A 22,317-nucleotide genomic window follows, 5' to 3' on the forward strand; every position below is an offset into this window, starting at 1 on the left:
CATCTGGTCTCTGGTATCATGGTCCCACTGAAAAGGGAGTGAGCACAACTGCCTAACCAACAATAAGCACACACTAATATTGCCACCACCCTACTACCCAGCCTGGGTGGGCTATCCTCCCGGAGGCAGGGGCCCACTTGGGTCCCTCACTGGTTTGGACCAGTACAAGCCTGTGGCTGCTGAACCTCCCTCGACTGACAGCTGGTAACACAGGCCCTGCATCCACATCTGTACATCCTTCAGGCCCAGCTCTTACACGGTCTTCCCGGGCAAGCCATCCTGAAGCCCACAGCCCCCAGAATTAGACCCAGCTACCCAGTGCTGCCCCTTCACTTCATAAACCTCTTCTCTGGGGCACTTTCCCCCTGTTACGTAATGTCTGTCTTTGCACCACGCCCCCCAACCAGACACACACACACTAAGTTGTGAGCATCTTGGAACAGAAAGGCAGGTGGGTCTGTGCTTCATGAGTCCTGATGGAACATGATTTCCTGAGCCCTACTGTGTGTTAGTCGTGGGACACATGCGCTGATTCCACAACGAGAATAATCGCGAGATGGAGCTGGTATCATCCATACCTATAGGACGACAGGCTGGGCAAGGCTAAGTGATGGACCAGAGTTGCACCGGGCCCGACACTCAGCTGGTGACCAGTGCAAACGTGTGCTGTGGAAGGTCTGCCCAGCAGTGGAGAAACATGGAACCTACCCTGGACCCCAGCTCCAGGACCACTAGTTCCTCGGATTGGCAGTGTTTTGTTTAGACCAGTAAAGAGGAATCCTCAATACCACACGCTTGTCTCAATCCCTGGCCTGGTTGGGTTACATCCTGGGAAGTCTCACAGGAGAGTAAACTTGCCCCTGAAGTCACCTGCTCTTAGCTGGACTTGACCAAGAAGGAGCAGAGGCCCAGAGAAGGACAATGACCCACCTTTCCTGTGGCCGCTTTTTATTCCAGTTTTACCATCACCTGCCTTCCTTTCCCCACTCTGCAGTGTTCTCCTGAGGCCAGAATCCTGAGGTCCAGAGAGGCCCCAAGAGGTCCCGCAGTCACCTGCATTTGGTCCCCGGCACAGTGGTCTGGGGAACACGGGGCTCGTGGCAGCCAGTTCCCACACCTGGCCTCCTCAGGAGTCCCTGAATCCATCCACTTCTCATTCCACAGCCACAGCCCTAAACCAAGGCACCACCACGTCTTCACAGCTCCCTCGCCTCTCTCCAGGGCTGCCTGGCAAACTATAGGACACCCTGTAAAGTTTTAGGTAAATAATAAACACTTTTAAGTATAAATATGTTCCAAAGATTGTATGGAGTGTACCTATGTTCAAGAATAATCCATTGTCTATCTGAAAATTTAACTGGACAGTCTATATTCTTTTTAAAGATTTTTTGATGTGGACCTTTTTTAAAGCCTGTATTGAACTTGTTACAATATCGCCTTTCTTTCACGTGTTGATTTTTTGGCCACCAGGCATGTAGGATCTTAACTCTCCGACCAAGAACTAAAACCACACCCCCTGCATTGGAGGGCAAAGTCTTAACCACTGGTTCACAACAGAAGTCCCCAGCTTGTATTTTTATTTGCTAAATCTGGCAACCTGACTCTCATCACCCCTTGCCTCAATCCTTCCCTGAATCCTAATCTTCTGTTGAAGCTGGTTGGAGATTTCTAAAATGCTAATTTAAGACTGTGTCATCCCTTTCTGAGAAAAACTTTCCCTGGCCCCCAGAGTCTTCAGGATCAAGCCCAAACTGTAAGACACGACGTTAGTGGCTTACAACAGAGGCCTCACCTGGGGAACCCCTCCCCGGGGTTCTTCCAGTGCCCTGCCCTCTGCTCCCACCGGGGGGCTGTTCCCTCCAGTCTGGACACTTCACTCAACTCACAGTTGCATCCTGACTCCTGACTTCTCGTTCCTGTCTCGGCTAAAGCACTGTACCTACATTTTCTCTGGATCTTCTACCAGCTCCCATCTCTAAGCTATTTGCTCCTACCAAGCGTACTTGCCTACCATGACTTGTTTAACAATCTCTCCAGTGCTAGACTGTCAGTGCCATGAAGGCAGGGAGCAGTACCTTTCCCTTGCCCTTAACACGGGGCCTGGCAAAGAGTAGGTGCCGGATAAATGCAGCTGACTAAATAAGTGAAGCTGTAATGACTGTCCACAGGGGCAGGGGCTTGGCAATTGCTTGGGTCCGGGATGGTTCCTTGTTGTCGCTCAGAGACCCACAGGCCCGTATCTGAGCCTGACTTTCTGACGACTGCTTTCGGAGGGCGCCCACAAAGATGATGGCTCCTGACATCTTTTATCGAGACAGGCCAGCACCACAGTAACTTCACGAGACACACTCCTGTCACACCTAATAAATTCGACAGCCTGTCATCCTCTTCACTTGCAGAAAAAAAAGACTCATCTGGAAGTGAACTTAGAAGAACCCTAAATAACAGAAGCTCAGAATCTCAATTCCAGACACATGAAGGAAAAAAGAGAGAAAAGGCTTAACAGTGCCCCCACCATCCTTGCGGCTATTTAATGTCATCTGACTTTAATGATTAAGTTTCTTTTCATCCAGGAAGCAGCCAGAGGCTCCGGGGCTGATCTCAAGGTTGGAATCTGGTGCTTGGAGGGGCCACACAGAGCTCTGCTTCATCAACCATCCTGTTAATTACAGGACTTGGTTGTGCTGGCTCACACTGCCAGATGTTTACAACTCCTCCAGCAAAAAGCTCATAAAAGCATAGACAGATTTTTTTCTATTCAAGAAACTCCTGTGGCGTCACACATGATAATCTCTCCACTTAAAGGGAAACACATGGCTTTGTGCACTTCAACTTTTCTCCCCTCTCTTCTCCTGAATTCAGTTCTGTTGCTCAAAAACCAGATTGATTCATTCCAAAGCCCCCTTTCCCCTTGGCTTCTCAGCCCTTATCATTTGTAGATTATTTTTCCAGCGCCTCCAGCCAAGATTTTATCCATTCTACTTGTCTGGAGGGTTTCTTTCTAATTGATTTTCACAAAAATTGATTTATATTGAGTAAGGACATCTGAAACACACACACACACACATTTGCTGGTGGAAGTACTGCCTGGCTGAAGGACACTGCTTACAAAAGGAGCTACTTTACAGTATTATTTCTCTTGGTGGGGGGTGTGTGGGGAGGTGGCAGGTCTCCAGTCTCTATCCTGCTAGCTCCCACAGCAAAATTCCAGTTCTTGGAGATTAACAACGTCACCATGTTGCTCTCCATACTAGCTGGAAAAGTCTCCCAGAAGAGGGCAAACTAAACAAATGAATATAAAAAGGAAGTGAGCTGAACATCTGAGGTTCAGCTAAAAGTTGAATGAGAAGAACTGGTCCCAAACCGCCCAAATGTTTAGAAGTGACAAAATTCTGAATTCCGAGAAGGCACAGCTGAGTTTAATAGCTGCCGTTTCACACATTAAACAAAGCTGTCAATTCCTAAAGGAAAACAATTGTGAGTGAGACAGACGCAAGCCAGAGAAGAGAGCAGAGGATGCGGCTAGTACTGGCGAAGGGGGAGTGTATACATCCCCCTTCCCCCTCTCAAGCAGACCCACTTTCTCAAGCTCTCCACCTAGATAGCTGGTTCCAGCATTATGGGCCCTGGTTATCTCCCAGTGGTCACTAGGGCTGCCATCCCAACAGGACTGACCAAGTTCGTTCTCAGCGAGGCCCTGTCGCTTGGGACAGCTCATGAAACGTGGTGGCCTGGCAAGCAGTGTTGCCCCATCCCTTCTTCTCTGAACTGTCACCTCCTACTCAGGGCAACTATCTTGAATAGTCCCCAGCCCCCCAAATGCCACCAGGAGAACATGAAGCTGCAAATATCCCAGAGTGGGCATTTCAGTGTCTGAAATGGTAAAAATGTCCTCCAGACCCTGCGGAACCTCTAACAATTCAGAAGTGTTGCTGGGACTATGTAGCGATCTACAAGAGTACCTGGCTAGCCAGACAGATGAGCAATGTTACTATTGGTGACTTCCTAACATCAATAATCGCAGAAACAACGTCCATTCAGTGTTTAGTATGGTTGAGGCACCGAGCTAAACGATCCTTATCTCATCAGGTGCTTATAATTGCACAGTGGGGAAGTAGAAACTAAGGTCCAGAGAGGTTAAGCACACTGCCTAAAGTTTCCCAGCTGGTAAGAGGCAGAACTGGAGCTCAAAATTCACCGTGAGTATGTGCTAAGTCGCTTTGGTTGTGTCCAACTCTTTGCAACCCCAAGGGCCACAGCTGGCCAGGCTCCTCTGTCCATGGGATTCTCCAGGCAACAATACTGGAGGGGGTTGCCAAGCCCTCCTCCAGGGGACCTTCCCAACCCAGGGAGCTGGCAACAAATTTCACCTCTTCACCATTCCAATGGACCACTGACTGTGTGTTCTGGGAAGCACCAGGGACCATCCCATCTACCCATCTCTCTGACCCTAACACAGGTCACTGGAGTTGGTGGCTATTTGGTCTCTGTCCAGGAGGCATGATGGGCCCAGGGTGAGGATACCATCCTCCGGCAATCCTTAGAGATGGACAACACCTTCCTACATTCCCCCATCAATAGCCACTTTGCAAAATCTGCCCCCCATCCTCAGCTCCACTGTCTGCAAGAAGCACAGTCGCTTCTGTGTTGAAATCCAGTTTAAGAAGGCTACTGTGAAGTTTTACTAAAGGCTCTGATAGGAAATCAAGAAGGTATATTCTTGGGATCATTTTTTCTTTCTAAGTTTGCCAAAGCTCTCAGATTTATTTCTCTGCATTTCTGCAATGGAATATTATCATCCAGAAGGCATTCCCTGTGACCTGTTTGTTCCAAGGCGCTGTCCTGCGGGCCTCACTCAGCAGGCCAGGACTGAAGTCTCCTTCAGGAGTTTCTTATCTTTGCACGGCCAGAGTACCGGGAGCCGGAGCATCTTTTCTTTCCCTAAACTCTTCCCAGGACCAATCGGACGGGCAACCGCAGAAAGCCAGGGTCGTGGGAGTGAAGGGACAACCACCCGCTACCCCGTCCTGCCCAGGAAGTCGTCCTGGGCGCGCAGCCCGCGCCGCCGCTCACCTGCACGAAGCCCCAGAGCGGGTGGAGCGCGCAGTGCAGCAGCAGTGACGGCCAGCAGCAACCTCGGCGCAGCACCAGATCCCGGAGGAGCATCTCGGCCCGCGGCTCCCGCTCCCGGGGCGAACTGTCAGAGGAACAAAGCTCGAGTCAGCCGGGCTCCACGGGCACCATCCTGGTGGCGCACCCGCAGCAGTCCGAACGCAGTGGGCACTCCCCTCACCCTGGGGCACCCTCGTGACCCAAGCCTGGCTCTTCACTCCAGCTTGCACCCTCGCCGACCCTTGGTGCACACTCACGGAGGCCGGCATTCCGGAACTCACACTCCGTCGTGGCGCACGCCCCCCAAATCCTGCGTGCGTACCTTGGCCCCAGGCACACCTCCAGAAACAGCCAAGCGCTCTTCCCGAACCCCGTGCACCTCCCCAGAAACAGTCGTGCACAACTCTCTCCCACTGTGAGCACACTTCAAACACGGCGGGCGCCGCTCACCCTGTGTGCACACCCACAGAATCTGCCGCTCATACCCACCGACTCCTGCCCGCACACTCGCTGACCCCCGCATGTACGGCACCGTGAAATCACACGCCGCGGGCACCCTGTCTGCCCCTCCAGCCCTCACTGCGCACACTGCAACAGAGGCACCTCGGTGCGCTCCCCGCTAGACCTCGCGCGCTCCGCCGAGCCCCGGCCTCCCGCCTCAGGGCCGGAGCTTCCCCCGCTTCTCCATCTCCGCCCGCACCCCTCCAGTGCCTCACGCCACCTTGCCTGGCGGCGGCCCCCACCGATCCTCGGCGCGGGGAAGAGAGGTCCTCGCTCGCTGCCCCCGCCCGAGGCAGAATCTGATCGCTAGCCGCCGGACGGCCCCCATTTAAAGCCAGCCGCCTCCCCAGTCCCCCGCCCTCTAGGCGGGGCCTCGGTCCTCACCCTGGCGACTGCGCGGGCGCCGAGGGGCTTCACATGCCGAGGAGGAACGCCGGGCACTGGAGCAAAAGTTTGCGCGCGGCTTGGGCCTCCCGGGCGGCTGAGCCCGGGGCCCGGGCCGGGCGCGCTCGCACGGGGCGCAGGGCGCGGTGGCTCCGGGCTGCGCTTGGCCGCGCGCGGGCCGGGAGGGGCGGCACCCCGCGCCTAGGAACTGGGCGGGCTGCCGAGGCGGAGGCGGAGGGCGGGGAAAGTCTCCTCCAAGCCTCCGGGAGCCGGCGGCGCGTGCCCTCCCCGGGTCCCCGCCCTTCGCGGTGGCGCCGCGCGGCTGCCCGGGGCGCGGGGGTGCCCGGGCTCTGACCGCCCCTCAAGCCGGCCCGCGAGAAGCAGCGGCTAGAGGCCCTGGCCTGGAGCGCCCGCTCGGGCCGCAAGGCAGCGGGCGGAGGCGAAATAAATAACGCACGAAAAAGGAAAACAGACGTGAGCAGAGCCAGAGCTCGCCCGCCTCCCGCCTGGTGCTGCGCGCCCGCCCGCGCTCTCCGCCGCCAGCGCCGCTGCAGTGATTCCTCGTCTCCATCTAGCGAGGCTATTGTGTATTGGGCGCTTAATAATTTATTTATCCACCCGCGAGGAAGAGGACTCCCAGCTCCCGAGGGGACTTGCTCCTTGCCTGCTGTCCTCTTCCCCTCCCGCCCCCCTTACAAGTTTCTTCGAGGCGGCGAGAAGGGGGTAAGGACTGACTTGCGGAGACCCCTTCTTTTGTGCTCGATCCTTGCGGACTCCCTCCCCTCCCCCGCCCCATTCCGAAGGAGGCGAAAATGCCCGCGAAGCCCGGGCTGGAGGTGCAGGCCGCCCCTCCCGGGGCCAAGTGCTGTGTTCTCCCTTCTGTGGTCCCAGGCCTGGACACCGCTCCGGCCACTACATATTGGAAGGAGTTGCCGACGGCCCCTGGGGAGGGTCTCTCCACCCTCCACCACTGCTTTTCTCAAACTCCTATTTGAGGCGAGATTGTCAACAAGTCGGTGGCGAAGTAGCCCGTTATATCTCTGAAACAAGCTGCCCCGGCCCCCGCCCCCCACCCCGCGGTCCGCACCGCAGATACGCATGGCCTCTGCTCATGGGGTGGAAGCACTTGACAAGGGCTTTGATTGACTGAGTGGCCTTCCAGAGCACCCCACTCCGTCCTCCCGCAAGGCATGGACAATCCTATTTTTAGGTGGGGTCAGGACAGTGAGCGGAGAGCCTGACATCATAGCTCATTCATCGAAGGAACACTTACTTAGTTTCTTTCCCCCATCTCTCCAGGTACCCTTGTCACCGCATATAAATACACACTCTTTGAGTATCAGCTGCTCTGCAAACCAGCTTTCAGGCAAATTTCTTAGCGACCTCGTCTGTGCTGAGTGCTGACCCCAGGCACTTCTCCACACACTCTCTGTAGAGACAGACACATCTGAGCCAGTGAGATGCTTGGACCCAAGGGAGAATGAGGCCCTGGCCCTTCCCTCTAACAGCTTGGGGTCTGATCTAGGAGACATCTAAATCCCTGGTGGCTCAGAGGTAAAGAATCTGCCTGCCAATGCAGGAAATGCAGGTGCTATCCCTGGGTCAGAAGATCTCCTGGAGAAGGAAATAGCAACCCACTCCAGTATTCTTGCCTGGAGAATCCCAGGGAACAGAGGAGCCTGGTGGGCTGCCATCTATGGGGTCGCACAGAGACGGACACTACTGAAGTGACTTAGCAGCAGCAGCAGCAGCAGCCAGTATACTTGCTTGGAAAACCCCATGGACAGAGGAACCTGTAGGGACTACAGTTCATGGGATCGCAAAGAGTCAGACATGACTGAGACTGAGCACACACTAGGAGACAGATAAAACCAGGCAGTCCACTGTCCACAGCCATGCCACTGTCCACTAACATTCTGGTGTCAGCTATAATGTGACAAAACCACTGTAAGTGGAGGACAGAGCAATGAAAACTGGAGGGAGGGTCAGAAAAGCCTAGCAAGACTGGGTAACCTGCCAGGAGTTGGGGAATATTACAAGCATTGGGAACCCCTTGGGCAGAGATGTGGAGATACTTGTTCATTGGTTCATTCATTCCATATATAGTCTCTGGGAATACCTACTAAGGATCAGATAGACCATTCTATACTGGGTATACGACAGTGGACAAACCAGCTGTTGTTGCCTTTAAGGAACCCACCATCTAGGGAGGAGGGAAGATAGTTAGGGTGTAGTGAGGGAGGAGCTTCCTGGATGACTTTCTTTCACCAATGGTTTGAAGCAGGAGAATGAGGCATCAAATGAGGCCTATTGATCAGCTGAGGTTAAAACAACACTCCACATTCTATTACCTTCCCATTTAAGCTAGCCAGGGTATTTGGTTAAGTCTGTGACTTCAATCTTTTCATGTGTCAGCAGCCCCTGAGGCTAATATGGAGCTCTGTGCTACTGAAAAATGTTCTTAAATCAGATTTTAATTCAATTCTTACATCTCTGTGGGGTAAATGTGATTGCCCCACTTGACAAGTTCCGAGATAAGGCTTTCCAGAATTACACAGTTGCTCACCTGGGATTCAGAAGTCTGGCCCCAAACAGAAGGCTGATACTTCAGGAGAACCTAGGTGAGTTATGACTGCTGGAAAGCCTGAATTATCCATTCTTGTCTTCAGTATTCCTGTACTGAACCCTGTCTGTCCATTTCTTGAGTGTCACCTGGCTCCACCTTCTCACAACTCTCCTAACACCGTGAAATATGACACCTCCCTGAGGGTGAAAACGAGGCTCTGTTGTGGACCCCCCTCATGCCATGGCAGTACCCAGGGAGGCTTGACTCCTTTCATCCCTTCTGGACCCATATGGAAACCCATACCTTGTCTGGGATGTCTGGGATCTGCCTACCCGGGCCAGGCATCTCTGCTCAGAAATTCAGGAAAGTGAAGCCTTGTAGCAAATTTTGACCAACAAAAGACGAGAGACGGGAAGGGCCCAGCATATGGATGGTAGCGGTTCCTTTGACCTGGCAGGAGATGTCCAGGAGACGTGATTGAGTAACTGGCAACATTTTCTTCCAAAGATGCGGCCAGCTCAGAGAACACACAACCTCATATTTACTGCCCACCTTCCTTCGGTGGCTCAGTGGTATGCAGGAGACCTGCATTCAATCCCTGGGTCAGGAAGATCCCCTGGAGGAGGAAATGTCTATCCACTCCAGTATTCTTGCCTGAAGAATCCCAATGACAGAGTAGCCTGACAAGCTGTATACAGTCCACAGGGTCACAAAAGAGTCGGACACAACTGAAGTGACTTAGAGGCAGAGCAATTCCTTCCTCACTTCCTTTTTCCTTTTATCTTTCTTGTCCTAGGACTGTAGCCCTCAATAAGTGTAAGCAAGTGATCATTGCTTCATGCTGTATCTCCTGAGAAACCAGGGACAGTGGATACCACAAGTGCTCCAGAAAGCAAGTCTTCAGGATGAGATGTTGGAGCTGCACTTTCCATGTGTCTGGAAGCCACAGGGGCCCCATTACTGATGGGAAGCAGATCATATCAGGCATGCAGTAGACATTACTATTTCTAAAGCTTCGCCACTGGCTTAGTGAAATGAGATGGAACAGAAAGCAAGGCTATGGGAGGTCTAGTGTCCACGGCATTTGATCAATGTAAGGAAATGATAATCGTAAGGATTGTGAGGTTAGCTGGCTTCTTCTGACAGTCCTAGAGGTTTTGCAAAATGCAAGTGATAGGGAAGCTGTTTGCCAGATTAAGGCATGCTTTGTAAAGCTTCAAGGACACTTTCGTCTCTTGACATCCACAAGGCAGACTGTGCTGAGAAGTAGACTCAGGATCTGATTGTAGGAGTGGCAGAGCTGGAGAGCATACTACACATGCAGCCATACAGGTGTACACATCAGGGCTCTGATAGGGAAGAAGCTGGACCTTGTGATAGAATGGGAACACTGCGATAAACAAGCCTGAAAATCTTGGGCTGCAGGAGTAAGTGGTTCAACTAGTTGCTTACAGAAAAAAACAGTACTGAAAACTCAAAGGCATGGAGGTCAGGTACACAGTCAATGGATGAACTCATGGGAGTGGACACAAAAGATACAAGTTTCCTGCTTCATATTCATACTCACCAGGGAGCATTGATTGCCAGGTAGGCTCTCTGCAATCTGTTGGACAAGCGTGACCCATCCTGTGGAACCTCTCTCTGGCCATCTGAGTGCTCCCCTGAATGACAGCCCGATCTGCTGAAGGCATCTGCTGATCCGACATTCCTAATTCAAGAAGAGAAAGACAGATCAGAACTCACTTTCTCTCTATCTCTCTGCATGTGCTCAGAGGAAAGGCCCTGCAAGTCAGAAAGAGAGCTTTCACCAGAAACTGACTCTGCTGGACCTTTATCTGGGACTTGCAGCCTCAAGAACTATGAGAAAATGAATTTCTATTGTTTACATCACCTGTGTTTACACAGCCTGTGGTATTTTGTTATGGCAGCTCAATCTGATACTCTGGGATTCTCTGGAGCATCTCTGCTCAGAGATAATATGAATTGGCAGTTAAGATACCCTAAGACCCTCCAGGTCGGAGAAGGCAATGGCACCCCACTCCAGTACTCTTGCCTTGAAAATCCCACGGACGGAGGAGCCTGGTAGGCTGCAGTCCACGGGGTCTCGAAGAGTTGGACACGACTGAGAGACTTCACTTTCACTTTTCACTTTCATGCATTGGAGAAGGAAATGGCAACCCACTCCAGTGTTCTTGCCTGGAGAATCCCAGGGACAGGGGAGCCTGGTGGGCTGCCATCTCTGGGGTCACACAGAGTCAGACACGACTGAAGCAACTTAGCAGCAGCAGCAGCAGCAGCAAGACCCTCCAGGTAGGAACCCCAGATCAGCTGAAAAGCTGGCCACAGAAATCTACAGTGGGAGGTGTGGGTGGGTGAAGATGATGCAATCAATTATGGCCCTGAGACCAGCAGCAGCAGTGGGACATAGCTTGGTTTGCTCATGCTTTTCTGTCTTGTTAGGAGGTTATAATCAACCACTTCAAAAATTGGACTTGCACCTTCGTTCTTAAACTGATGGCATTTTCTTCTCAAGTTAGACACAGATAGCATAGGAGCATGTGAACGGTTTTGAATAATCCAAGGGGTGGATTGTATTGGACCCTATTTAGGCACCTGGATATTTGTTTGGCTCTATCTGCTATCACTTCATGGCAAACAGATGGGAAAACAATGGAAACAGTGATAGACTTTATTTTCTTGGGCTCCAAAATCACTGCAGATGGTGACTGCAGCCATGAAATTAAAAGACGGTTGCTGCTTGGAAGAAAAGCTATGACAAACCTAGACAACAAGTTAAAAAGCAGAGACATTACTTTGCCAATAAAGGTCTGTCTAGTCAAAAATATGGTTTTTCCAGTAGTCATATATGGATGTGAGAGTTGGACCATAAAGAAGGCTGAATGTGAAGGAATTGATGCTTTTGAACTGTGGTGTTGGAGAAGACTCTTGAGAGTCCCTTGGACTGCAAGGAGATCAAACCAGTCAATCCTAAAAGAAATCAATATTCATTAGAATTACTGAATATTCATTAGAATTACTGATGCTGAAGCTCTAATACTTTGGCCACCTGAAGCGAAGAGCTGACTGATTGGAAAAGACCCTTATGCTGGGAAAGATTGAAGGCAGGAGGAGATGACAGGATGAGATGGTTAGATAGCATCACTGACTCAATGGACATGAATTTGTGCAAACTCTGGGAGACAGTGGACAGGGGAGCCTGGAATGCTATAGACATGTGGTTGCAAACAGTGGGACATGACTGAGTGACTGAATAACAATAAATCTGCTTCCTCAATGTGCTCCATAGAGAAGACAACTGTCCCATCTCCTAACACTGTGGCTCTCAGTCTTCCCCAGGGCAGAGCTGAGCTTCACTGTGGCCTCCATCATGCCCACTGTGGGAGGGCCCCCAGCAGCAATGGGGCCATGCCCAGCCCAAGCAGACTCATGGAGGTTTGGGCTTCTACCACTAATTCCGTACTCATGTGGAGCCTCCCACTATGGTGGGTGGGCTCTGACTTCCTAGCAGATATCTATAGAGGCCAAGGAATATGACCTGAAAGTGTAGAGAGGTAACTCCCTGTGATGTGACCTTTGATCAAGGAGAAACGAGGGTCTAGGAGGATCTGGTCTATCATCCATCCCCCTGTCTCCATCTATGGCTCCATCTGGCCTATTTAAGTCTATCTTGTGTGGCTGAGCAGTTGGCTGTGTTTTCTGGCAAAATAGTGGCCAGACCAGTGTTGTTGTTTAGTCACTAAGTCGTGTCTGACTCTTTGGGACTTCATGAACTGTAGCCTGCCAGGCTCCTCTGCCCATGGGATTTCCCAAGGAAGAATACTGGGGTAGGTTGCCATTTCCTACTCCAGGGGATCTTCCTGACCCAGGGATTGAACCTGCATCTCCTGCATTGCCAGGCAGCTTCATTACCACTGAGCCACCTGGGAAGCCCATGGTCAGACGGTGAAGGCCCCACATTTCCTCTGCTTCTTTCCTTCCCTGCCTCCCTGCCTATTTCCTCTAATTCTTTCTGACCTAGAAATGTACCTCCCCCCACCACCGTCAAATGTGTCATTACATCTGCTTTACTTCCAGTTCCCATTTTTGGCAAGTTTAGTGAAGTGAAGTCACTCAGTTATGTCTGACTCTTTGTGACCCCATGGACTGTAGCCTATCAGGCTCCTCCGTCCATGGGATTTTCCAGGCAAGAGTGCTGGAGTGGATTGCCATTTAGAGGCTTTGTGGACCCTAGAGGGTGTGGTCAAGTGTAGAAGATGAAGTAGGATGCCACGGCAAAACTGGATATTTCATATCTGCAACCTCTGAAGAACTGTGGCAAATTCAAATTCAATACCTAAATTCTTTAAGTATCTGAATGGTGCTCCTCAGGCCCTCACTCCTGTGCATCCAGGCAAATTCTAGCTGGGAAGACTTCATGCAGCTTGAGAACACCAGCTCTTGAGCCAGACTACTTGAATCTCATGAGCTGTGGGACCTTTGGAGAGTTCCCTAAACTTTAAAGCTGGCCTCCTTTCCTTTGTCTGTCAAGAATTATAACAATACTTCAAGTTAGACTGCAGAATTCTTGGAAGGATTAACTGAGCTAACTCATATAAACACTTAGCCTGATGCATAGTAACTGTTTAAGGAAAGCGTCTCTAATTATTTTGAAGTATATATAAAAGGGCAAAAATGCTGCCCTTTTGCAGGAGTGCTAATTGGCATCAAGGATCATTTTGACTAAAACACAAAGAAACAAAAGAAGCACTTTATGACCAACAAAAGAGCGCTCATTGAGCCATGAAATTATGCAGTCTAATGATGTCTTGAATGCTGCAAATAAACATACAATTATTGAAAAAGACACTGGTGTTGTCCAATTGTTCATTACCTCTGCTTGAATTAAATACGTAACTGTCCATGTCATATTTTACAGGTCAGCTGTCACTCTGTCCAGAGAGGACATTTCCCTGATGGACCCCATATGGGGGAGGGAGAACCCAAGTCTTTTCTAGGTATTGTTGTCCCAGACCTCAACTGGTCTTTCTAAGGTTGGTCCTACACTCCAACCAGTAACCTAAGAGCTGAGCTAGATTCATTATGAGGGTTCTGTGAGCAGATTTGCTTTGCCCCAAGCTCTGAGTTAAGCCCTTTCTCCAAGAACATTTTGGTCTGGATTTCTTGTAGTCAGACCTTTGGACATATCGGAGAGTCGGGAAGAACCTCAGATTTTAAACTTTTGTTAAAACTACCTTGGTCATCCTTCCTTAAATCCTAAGAAAGATCAAAGCTTTGAGGAAAAGTGTCTAGATTGAGAATATTTTGTGGCACAGCCTGGCCCAGTGCCAACTTCCTTTGTCATGGGAGAGTCCAATCAGATATAATCCAAGAGAACACTGGGTTGTAACTGCTTGGTGGGCCACCTCTGTGGCCCAGCAGGCCAAGTCTAAATGCCCACCCAGCTGGGAGAGCCCACTTCATCTCTTCTCTTCCATGTGCTGGGCCAAGCAGGAGCCATCAAGGTGAAGGAGGCAAATCCTCGACTCCAAGACTGCACTTTCTAGTCAAGGGAGAAGAAATATACGTGATCCTTACACTGCAAATAGGGCCACTTCTCTTCTCTGCTTTAAACTCCCCAAAAGACTCTCACACAGCACCCAAGCACCCCTGAGCCTTGCCACCCTCCCCCTCCCATCCACTCACCCCTTTGTATTTGATGTTTCAGCACTTCCTCCTGTTTCACATCTCCATGCCCTGTTCCCCTGGTTCCTGCACTGAGAATCCCCTCTCCTCTTGCCAACTGGACTAATTCCTATGCAGTCATCCCTTCTCCTGATCTTACACACCCCTCCATCATGGCCCTTTAATTATCAGGACACGGGCAGTCAGGGATATGACAGGGCATGGACTTAATGGAAAGAACTTGGATATTGGTGTTGCTTGACTGTAGGGGGAATATGGAAAGTTCCCTACACCTCTCTGAGTCTCTCTCTTCCTGTCTGCAAAAGAAAGATGCTGCTACTCACTTTGCTGGGTTAAGTTCAGTTCAGTTCAGTTCAGTCACTCAGTCACGTCTGACTCTTTGTGACCCCATGGACTGCAGCTCACCAGGCTTCCCTGTCCATCACCAACTCCTGGAGCTTGCTCAAACTCATGGCCATTGAGTCAGTGATGCCGGTAAATCATCTCATCCTCTGTCAGCCCCTTCTCCTTCTGCCTTCAGTCTTTCCCAGCATCAGGGTCTTTTCCAATCAGTCAGTTCTTTGCATCAGGTGGTCAAAGTATTGGAGCTTCAGCTTCAGCATCCAGTGAATATTCAGGACTGATTTCCCTTAGGATTGACTGGTTTGATCTCCTTGCAGCCCAAGGGATTCTCAAGAGTCTTGAGAATCACCACAGTTCAAAAACATCAGTTCTTCAATGCTCAGCTTTCTTTATGGTCCAACTCTCACATCTGTTCATGACTACTGGAAAAACCATAGCTTTGACTAGACTGACATTTGTTGGCAAAGTAATGTCTCTGATTTATAACATACTGTCTAGGTTTCTCACAGCTTTTCTTCCAAGTTGTGAAAGAAAACGCTTGAGCAAGCGTCTTTTAATTTTATGGCTGCACTCACCATCTGCAGTGGTTTTGGAGCCCAAGAAAATAAAGTCTCTTACTGTTTCCATTGTTTCCCCATCTATTTGCCATGAAGGGATGGGACCAGATGCCATAATCTTAGTTTTCTGAATGTTGAGTTTTAAGCCAACTTTTTCACTCTCCTCTTTTACTTTCACCAAGGGGCTCTTTAGTTCCTCTTCACTTTCTGCCATAAGGGTGGTGTCATCTGCATATCTGAGGTTATTGATATTTCTCCCAGTAATCTTGAATCCAGCTTGTGCTTCATCCAGCCCAGCATTTCACATGATGTACTCTGTATAGAAGTTAAATAAGCAGGGTGACAATATACAGGCTTGACGTACTCTTTTCCCAGTTTGGAACCAGTCCATTGTTCCATGTCCGGTTCTAACTGTTGCTTCTTGATCTGCATGCAGATTTCTCAAGAGGCAGGTAAGGTGGTCTGCTATTCCCATCTCTTTAAGAATTTTTCCATAGTTTGTTGTGATCTACACAGTCAAAGGCTTTGGCATAGTCAATAAAGCAGAAGTAGATGTTTTTCTGGAATTCTCTTGCTTTTTCTGTATTCCAGCAGATGTTGGTAATTTGATCTCTGGTTCTCTTCCTTTTCTAAATCCAGCTTGAACATCTGGAAGTTCTCAGTTCACACACTGTTGAAACCTGGCTTGGAGAATTTTGAGCATTCCTTTGTTAGCATGTGAGATGAGTGCAATTGTGTGGTAGTTTGAGCATTCTTTGGCATTGCCTTTCTTTGAGATTGGAATGAAATCTGACCTTTTCCAGTCCTGTGGCCACCAGTGAGTTTTCCAAATTTGCCAGCATATTGAGTGCAGCACTTTCACAGCATCATATTTTAGGATTTGAAATAGTTAGACTGGAATCCCATCACCTCCACTAGCTTTGTTCGTAGTGATGCTTCCTAAGGCCCACTCGGCTTCACATTCCAGGATCTAGGTGAGTGGTCACACCATCATGGTTATCTGGGTCATGAAGATCTTTTTTTGTATAGTTCTTCTGTGTATTCTTGCCACCTCTTCTTAATATCTTCTGCTTCTGTTAGGTCCATACCATTTCTGTCCTTTATTGTGCCCATCTTTGCATGAAATATTCCCTTGATATCTCTAATTTTCTAGAAGAGATCTCTAGTCTTTCCCATTCTATTGTTTTCCTCTATTTCTTTGCATTGATTACTTAGGAAGGATTTCTAATCTCTCTTTGCTATTCTTTAGAATTCTGCATTCAGATGGATACATCTTTCCTTTTCTCCTTTGCCTTTAGCTTCTCCTCTTTTCTCAGCTATTTGTAAGTCCTTCTCAGACAACAATTTTGCCTTTTTGCATTTTTTTTTTCTTGGTGATGGTCTTGATCACTGCCTCCTGTACAATGTCAGGAACCTCAGTCCTTAGTTCTTCTGCCACTCTGTCCATCAAATCTAATCCCTTGAGTCTATCTGTCTCTTCCACTGTATAATGGACCACAGCCTTGTCTAACTCAATGAAACTATGAGCCATGCTGTGAGTACCTCCCAAGATGGATGGGTCATAGTGTAGAGTTCTGACAGAACATGGTCCACTGGAGAAGGAAATGGCAAACCACTTCAGTATTTTTGCCTCGAGAACCCCATGAACAGTATGAAAAGTCAAAAAAATATGACACTGAAAGATGAACTCCCTAGGTCGGTAGGTGCCCAATATTCTACTGGAGAAGAGTGGAGAAATAACTCCAGAAAGGATGAAGAGACAGAACCAAGTGAAAACAATGCCCAGTTGTGGATGTGACTGGTGGTGGAAATAAAGTCTGATGCTGTAAAGAACAATATTGCATAGGAACCTGGAATGTTAGGTCTATGAATCAAGGTAAATTGTAAGTGGTCAAACAGGAGATGGCAAGAGTGAACATTGACATTTTAAGACTCAGTGAACCAAAATGGACTGAAATGGGTGAATTTAATTCAGATGACCATTATATCTACAACTTTGGGCAAGAATCCCTTAGAAGAAATGGAGTAGCCATCATAGTCAACAAAAAAGTCCGAAATGCAGTACTTGGATGCAGTCTCAAAAATGACAAAATGATCTCTGTTCATTTCCAAGGCAAACCATTCAATATCACAGTAATCCAAGTCTATGCCCCAACCAGTAATGCTGAAGAAGCTGAAGTTGAACGGTTCTGTGAAGACCTATAAGACCTTCTAGAGCTAACACCAAAAAAAGATGTCTTTTTCATCATAGAGGACTGGAATGCAAAGTAGGAAGTCAAGAGATACCTGGAGTAACAGGCAAGTTTGGCCTTGGAGTACAAAATGAAGCAGGTCAAAGGCTAAGAGTTTTGCCAAGAGAACGCACTAGTCATAGCAAACACCCTCTTCCAAAACACAAGAGATGACTCTACACATAACATCACCAGTTGGTCAATATTGAAATCAGATTGAAAAAAAAAAAAGAAATCAGATTGATTATATTACTTGCAGCCAAAGATGGAGAAGTTCTATACAGTCAGCAAAAACAAGGCTGGGAGCTGACTGTGGCTCAGATCATGAGCTCCTTATTGAAAAATTCAGACTTAGGTTGAAGAAAGTAGGCAAATTTTACTAGACCATTCAGGTATGACCTAAATCAAATCCCTTACAGTTGCTGGGCTGAAGGGGGGAATATTAGAAATAATGCATATAAAGCTTTGAGCACAGTGACTTCATAGCGCAAGTCCGCAAGAAATCATGTCCACTTTATTTAGTTGCAAGCTTGTCTCCCCTCCTAATTTTTCAGTCCTTGGGGACAGAGGTTCTGTTTTGTTTATCTTTGAGTGCAGGCACCTGGCAGCCACCAACATCCAACAGGAGCTCCATAAATATTTAAAAGTGACTGTAAATCCATGCCACTGGACCTCTGTAGAAGGGTCCCCTTCACTCTCCAACCTCCTTTTTCACTGTTGCCTAGTACCCCTCCGTCATCCTCCTTGCTATTTATACACTCAAGCCCAAGCCTGCTTCAAGGTCTTGGCCTGGCTGTTTCCTCTGCCTGGAACACACTTCCCCCATTTCAGCAGGGCCCAATTCTTTAAGTCTTCCAGGTCTTTGCTTGTCTGTCGTTCTTTGAACCACACCCATTCTGACCATCCTATTTAAATTGACAGCCCATGCTCACTGGCTCTCCTCATTCTCCTGAGTTTTTTGATTTTTCTCAGTAATACATGTTCTTTTGTAATACAAACTTTAAAAGCTTGTTTCCTGTGGTTAGTATGTTTCTCCTCTCACTAAGATGTGTCAGGGAGTTGCATGGCCCTGAGCAGACACTTCCTGCATCCTGCACTGCATGCCTTCAATCCACTTCTGGTTTCAGCACAGTCGTGATGGACAGCTCCTCTGCACACTGGGATTCTCCTGTCCCCAACTCCCTACTAAGCTGCTCACCTCTACTTTTCTGCCTGAGAGTCAAGGAAAGCAGGCAGAAACCCGAAGTGCAGGGGGTAAAGACTCCATAAGGACTTGAACAATGTAGTCACTGGAGTTTTGGACACATACCCTGGCCTGCCTTTCTTTCTTTCTTTATTCATTCATTTATTTATGGCTGTGCTGGATCTTCATTGCTGTGTGCAGGCTTTCTCTAGTTGTGGGGAGTGGGGTCAACTGTCTAGTTGAGGAGCTTGGGCTTCTCATTGTGGTGGCTTGTCTCGTTTCAAACATGGGCTCTAGACATACAGGCTTCAGTCACTGTGGCACATGGGCTTAGTTGCTTCTAAGAAGAGAAGACTCCTCTGAGGCTCATTCTTACAATTCCTTGGGGGACCCCAGTGGATCGAGGCCCTTTTGACTGTGGGGGTAACAGTCTTGATTAATATAGCCTTAACTGGATCCTCCCTTTTCCTTCCAGGCTCACCTCCCAAACACATCACCCACTTGAATACTGGTCTCATCTCTGCTTTTGGGAGAACCCAAGAAGACCACTACACTCCAAGCCTACAGCATACTTGACCTATGAGGGTCTGGTACACGTTTGTTGAAGAATGAACAGAAAGAGAGACAATTTACAGAATTTTACATTTTGCATGTTGGTTTATGATGAAATATTTGGGTGACTTTTTTTTTTTTAATCACAAAGAGAATTTGCTGAATCTTGTTTCTTCTTGTTTGCACTAGGATTTTCACAGAATGAAACTTCTGCCTGGAAACCTGGCTTTGAACTTTGTAGATTTTTTTCAGGGAATGAGGTTTTTTTCACTATTTACTTTAGTCAGAAATGTCAGAAGCATCCAGGAGCTTGAAGATCTCCTGCTAACACCTGCCTTGACCAGCCCAGCACTCAGCTGTTTGTTATAGCTGTCCAAAGAGCATGCCTATCTTGGAGTATGATGAGAAGGATTACTTTGGCGAGTTTCTCCCTGAAATAATTGAGCTAATCCCTGCCTATTTAGGCACTCAATCAGCATTTATAGAACGCAGATTGTGTGTCAGACTTGGGCAATGGGGATCAGAAATGCCTGAGACAGCGTCCCTGATAGCCCTCCAGGAGCTCCTGGCTGATAGGGGAGACAGAGAAGGGAGGAGATGATTATATATATGATGTGAGGGGCTTCCCTTTTGGCTCAGTGGTAAAGAATCCGCCTGCTAATGTGGGAGACACAGGTCCCATCCCTGGTCTGGGAAGATTCCACGTGTTGCAGGGCACTAAGCCCATGTTCCACAACTACTGAGCCTGTGCTCCAGAGCCCAGGAGCCACAGCTCCTGAAGCCCACATGCGCTAGAGCCCGTGCTCCACAAGAGAAGCCCCTGCAATGAGAGACTGTGCACAGCAACGAGAGAGTAGTCCCCACTCACCACGACTAGAGAAAGCCTGTGCACAGCAGTGAAAACCCAGCACAGCCAAAAATAAAATAAATATATAAAACAAAATAAAATTTAAAAATATGATGTGAGAAGGGCTATGATGAGCTGAGCACAGGATGCAAACTTGAGGAAGAATGTGCTTTCAGGATCTCGGAGTAATTGTACTTTCTACTTCAATTAACCAAACTGTGATCTTCTGCACACATTTCCTATTTACAACTCTCTAGCTTTGCCTGTACAGTTCCTTCTGTCTGGAATGCTTTCCTTTCCATCTTGCTGACAAGGTCCTGGTCATATTTCAAGTCCTAACTTGTATCATTTCATCCAGGAAACAGTCCGTCTCCTATCCCAACACCCCACCTCATCCTGTCCTGTGCTGTGTGAAGCCTGCCCTTTATACTCTCTTGTGCGAATGATCAGTAATTGACAGAGTTGGTGGGGAGGGGCTCATGATTCAGGAGAAAAACATATTGACTCTGATGTCAAAAAGCTAGGTTTGGATCTCCCATACTGTTTTTCCCCTGCTATAGGTTCCTGGGCATGGCTTGAGGAGAGTGTGAGAAATCAGAAAATACAAGGAAAGAGGCTGTGGGAAGTAAAGTCTTGACCATGGTGAGCCTCATTAGCCATGCTAACACATTCAGAATTCATTTGGGGAGCAGTAGGGGAACACTAAACAGTTTTAAGCAAGAGAATAGCATCATACACGGAGAAGGCAATGGCACCCCACTCCAGTACTTTTGCCTGGAGAATCCCAGGGATGGAAGAGGCTGGTAGGCTGCAGTCCATGGGGTCGCTGAGTCAGACACGACTGAGCGACTTCACTTTCACTTTTCACTTTCACGCATTGGAGAGGGAAATGGCAACCCACTCCAGTGTTCTTGCCTGGAGAATCCCAGGGATGGGGGAGCCTGGTGGGCTGCCATCTATGGGGTCACACAGAGTCGGACACGACTGAAGCAACTTAGCAGCAGCAGCAGCATTATACATTGTGATTTATTAAGACCATGTTGGTATCACGGGGAAGAGGGGTATGGATGAAGGGATAAGCAGACGGAAGGCAGGCAAGCTAAGTGCTGGCTGACAGCTTGGACTTACAGCCACACAGTCCAGGTTTGAATAGCAGCTTTTATCTAGTTGTGTGATTTGGGCAATCATTTATACTCTCCAAGCCCCAGTTTCCTTATCTATAAAATGGGGACAATTATTTACTTTCTTTTCCTGGAAAAAATCAGAAGAGAACATAAATGTAAATGGGTTTTGTAAACTCTAATCAGATCAGTCGCTCAGTTGTGTCCGACTCTTTGCGACTCCATGAATTGCAGCACACGAGGCCTCCCTGTCCATCACCAACTCCCGGAGTTCACTCAGACTCACATCCATCGAGTCAGTGGTGCCATCCAGCCATCTCATCCTCTGTCGTCCCCTTCTCCTCCTGCCCCCAATCCCTCCCAGCATCAGAGTCTTTTCCAATGAGTCAACTCTTCGCATGAGGTGGCCAAAGTACTGGAGTTTCAGCTTTAGCATCATTCCTTCCAAAGAAATCCCAGGGCTGATCTACTTCAGAATGGACTGGTTGGATCTCCTTGCAGTCCAAGGGACTCTCAAGAGTCTTCTCCAACACCACAGTTCAAAAGCATCAATTCTTCGGTGCTCAGCCTTCTTCACAGTCCAACTCTCACATCCATACATGATCACAGGAAAAACCATAGCCTTGACTAGACAAACCTTTGTTGGCAAAGTAATGTCTCTGCTTTTGAATATGCTATCTAGGTTGGTCATAACTTTCCTTCCAAGGAGGAAGCGTCTTTTAATTTCATGGCCGCAGTCACCATCTGCAGTGATTTTGGAGTCCCAAAAAATAAAGTTTGACATTGTTTCCACTGTTTCCCCATCTATTTCCCATGAAGTGGTGGGACCAGATGCCATGACCTTCGTTTTCTGAATGTTGAGCTTTAAGCCAACTTTTTCACTCTCCACTTTCACTTTCATCAAGAGGCTTTTGAGTTCCTCTTCACTTTCTGCCATAAGGGTGGTGTCATCTGCATATCTGAGGTTATTGATATTTCTCCCGGCAATCTTGATCCCAGCTTGTGTTTCTTCCAGTCCAGCGTTTCTCATGATGTACTCTGCATAGAAGTTAAATAAACAGGGTGACAATATACAGCCTTGACGAACTCCTTTTCCTATTTGGAACCAGTCTGTTGTTCCATGTCCAGTTCTAACTGTTGCTTCCTGACCTGCATACAGGTTTCTCAAGAGGCAGGTCAGGTGGTCTGGTATTCCCATCTCTTGAAGAATTTTCCACA

General features: G+C 48.5%; 1 protein-coding gene across 1 annotated transcript in view; it reads right to left on the minus strand.

Moving 5' to 3' along the window:
* Positions 1–6,146, minus strand: part of PRIMA1 (proline rich membrane anchor 1) — a gene marked incomplete at its 5' end in the record, with an annotated part of 58,643 nt that extends 52,497 nt beyond the window's left edge. Inside the window, 2 exon segments of the mRNA NM_001077487.1 lie at positions 5,074–5,197; positions 5,998–6,146. Of these exon segments, the coding sequence (NP_001070955.1) occupies positions 5,074–5,166 (93 nt within the window).
* Between the last annotated feature and the right edge of the window lie 16,171 nt (positions 6,147–22,317).

This window comes from Bos taurus, chromosome 21 (assembly GCF_002263795.3).
Source record: "Bos taurus isolate L1 Dominette 01449 registration number 42190680 breed Hereford chromosome 21, ARS-UCD2.0, whole genome shotgun sequence".
Classification (NCBI taxonomy): domain Eukaryota; kingdom Metazoa; phylum Chordata; class Mammalia; order Artiodactyla; family Bovidae; genus Bos; species Bos taurus.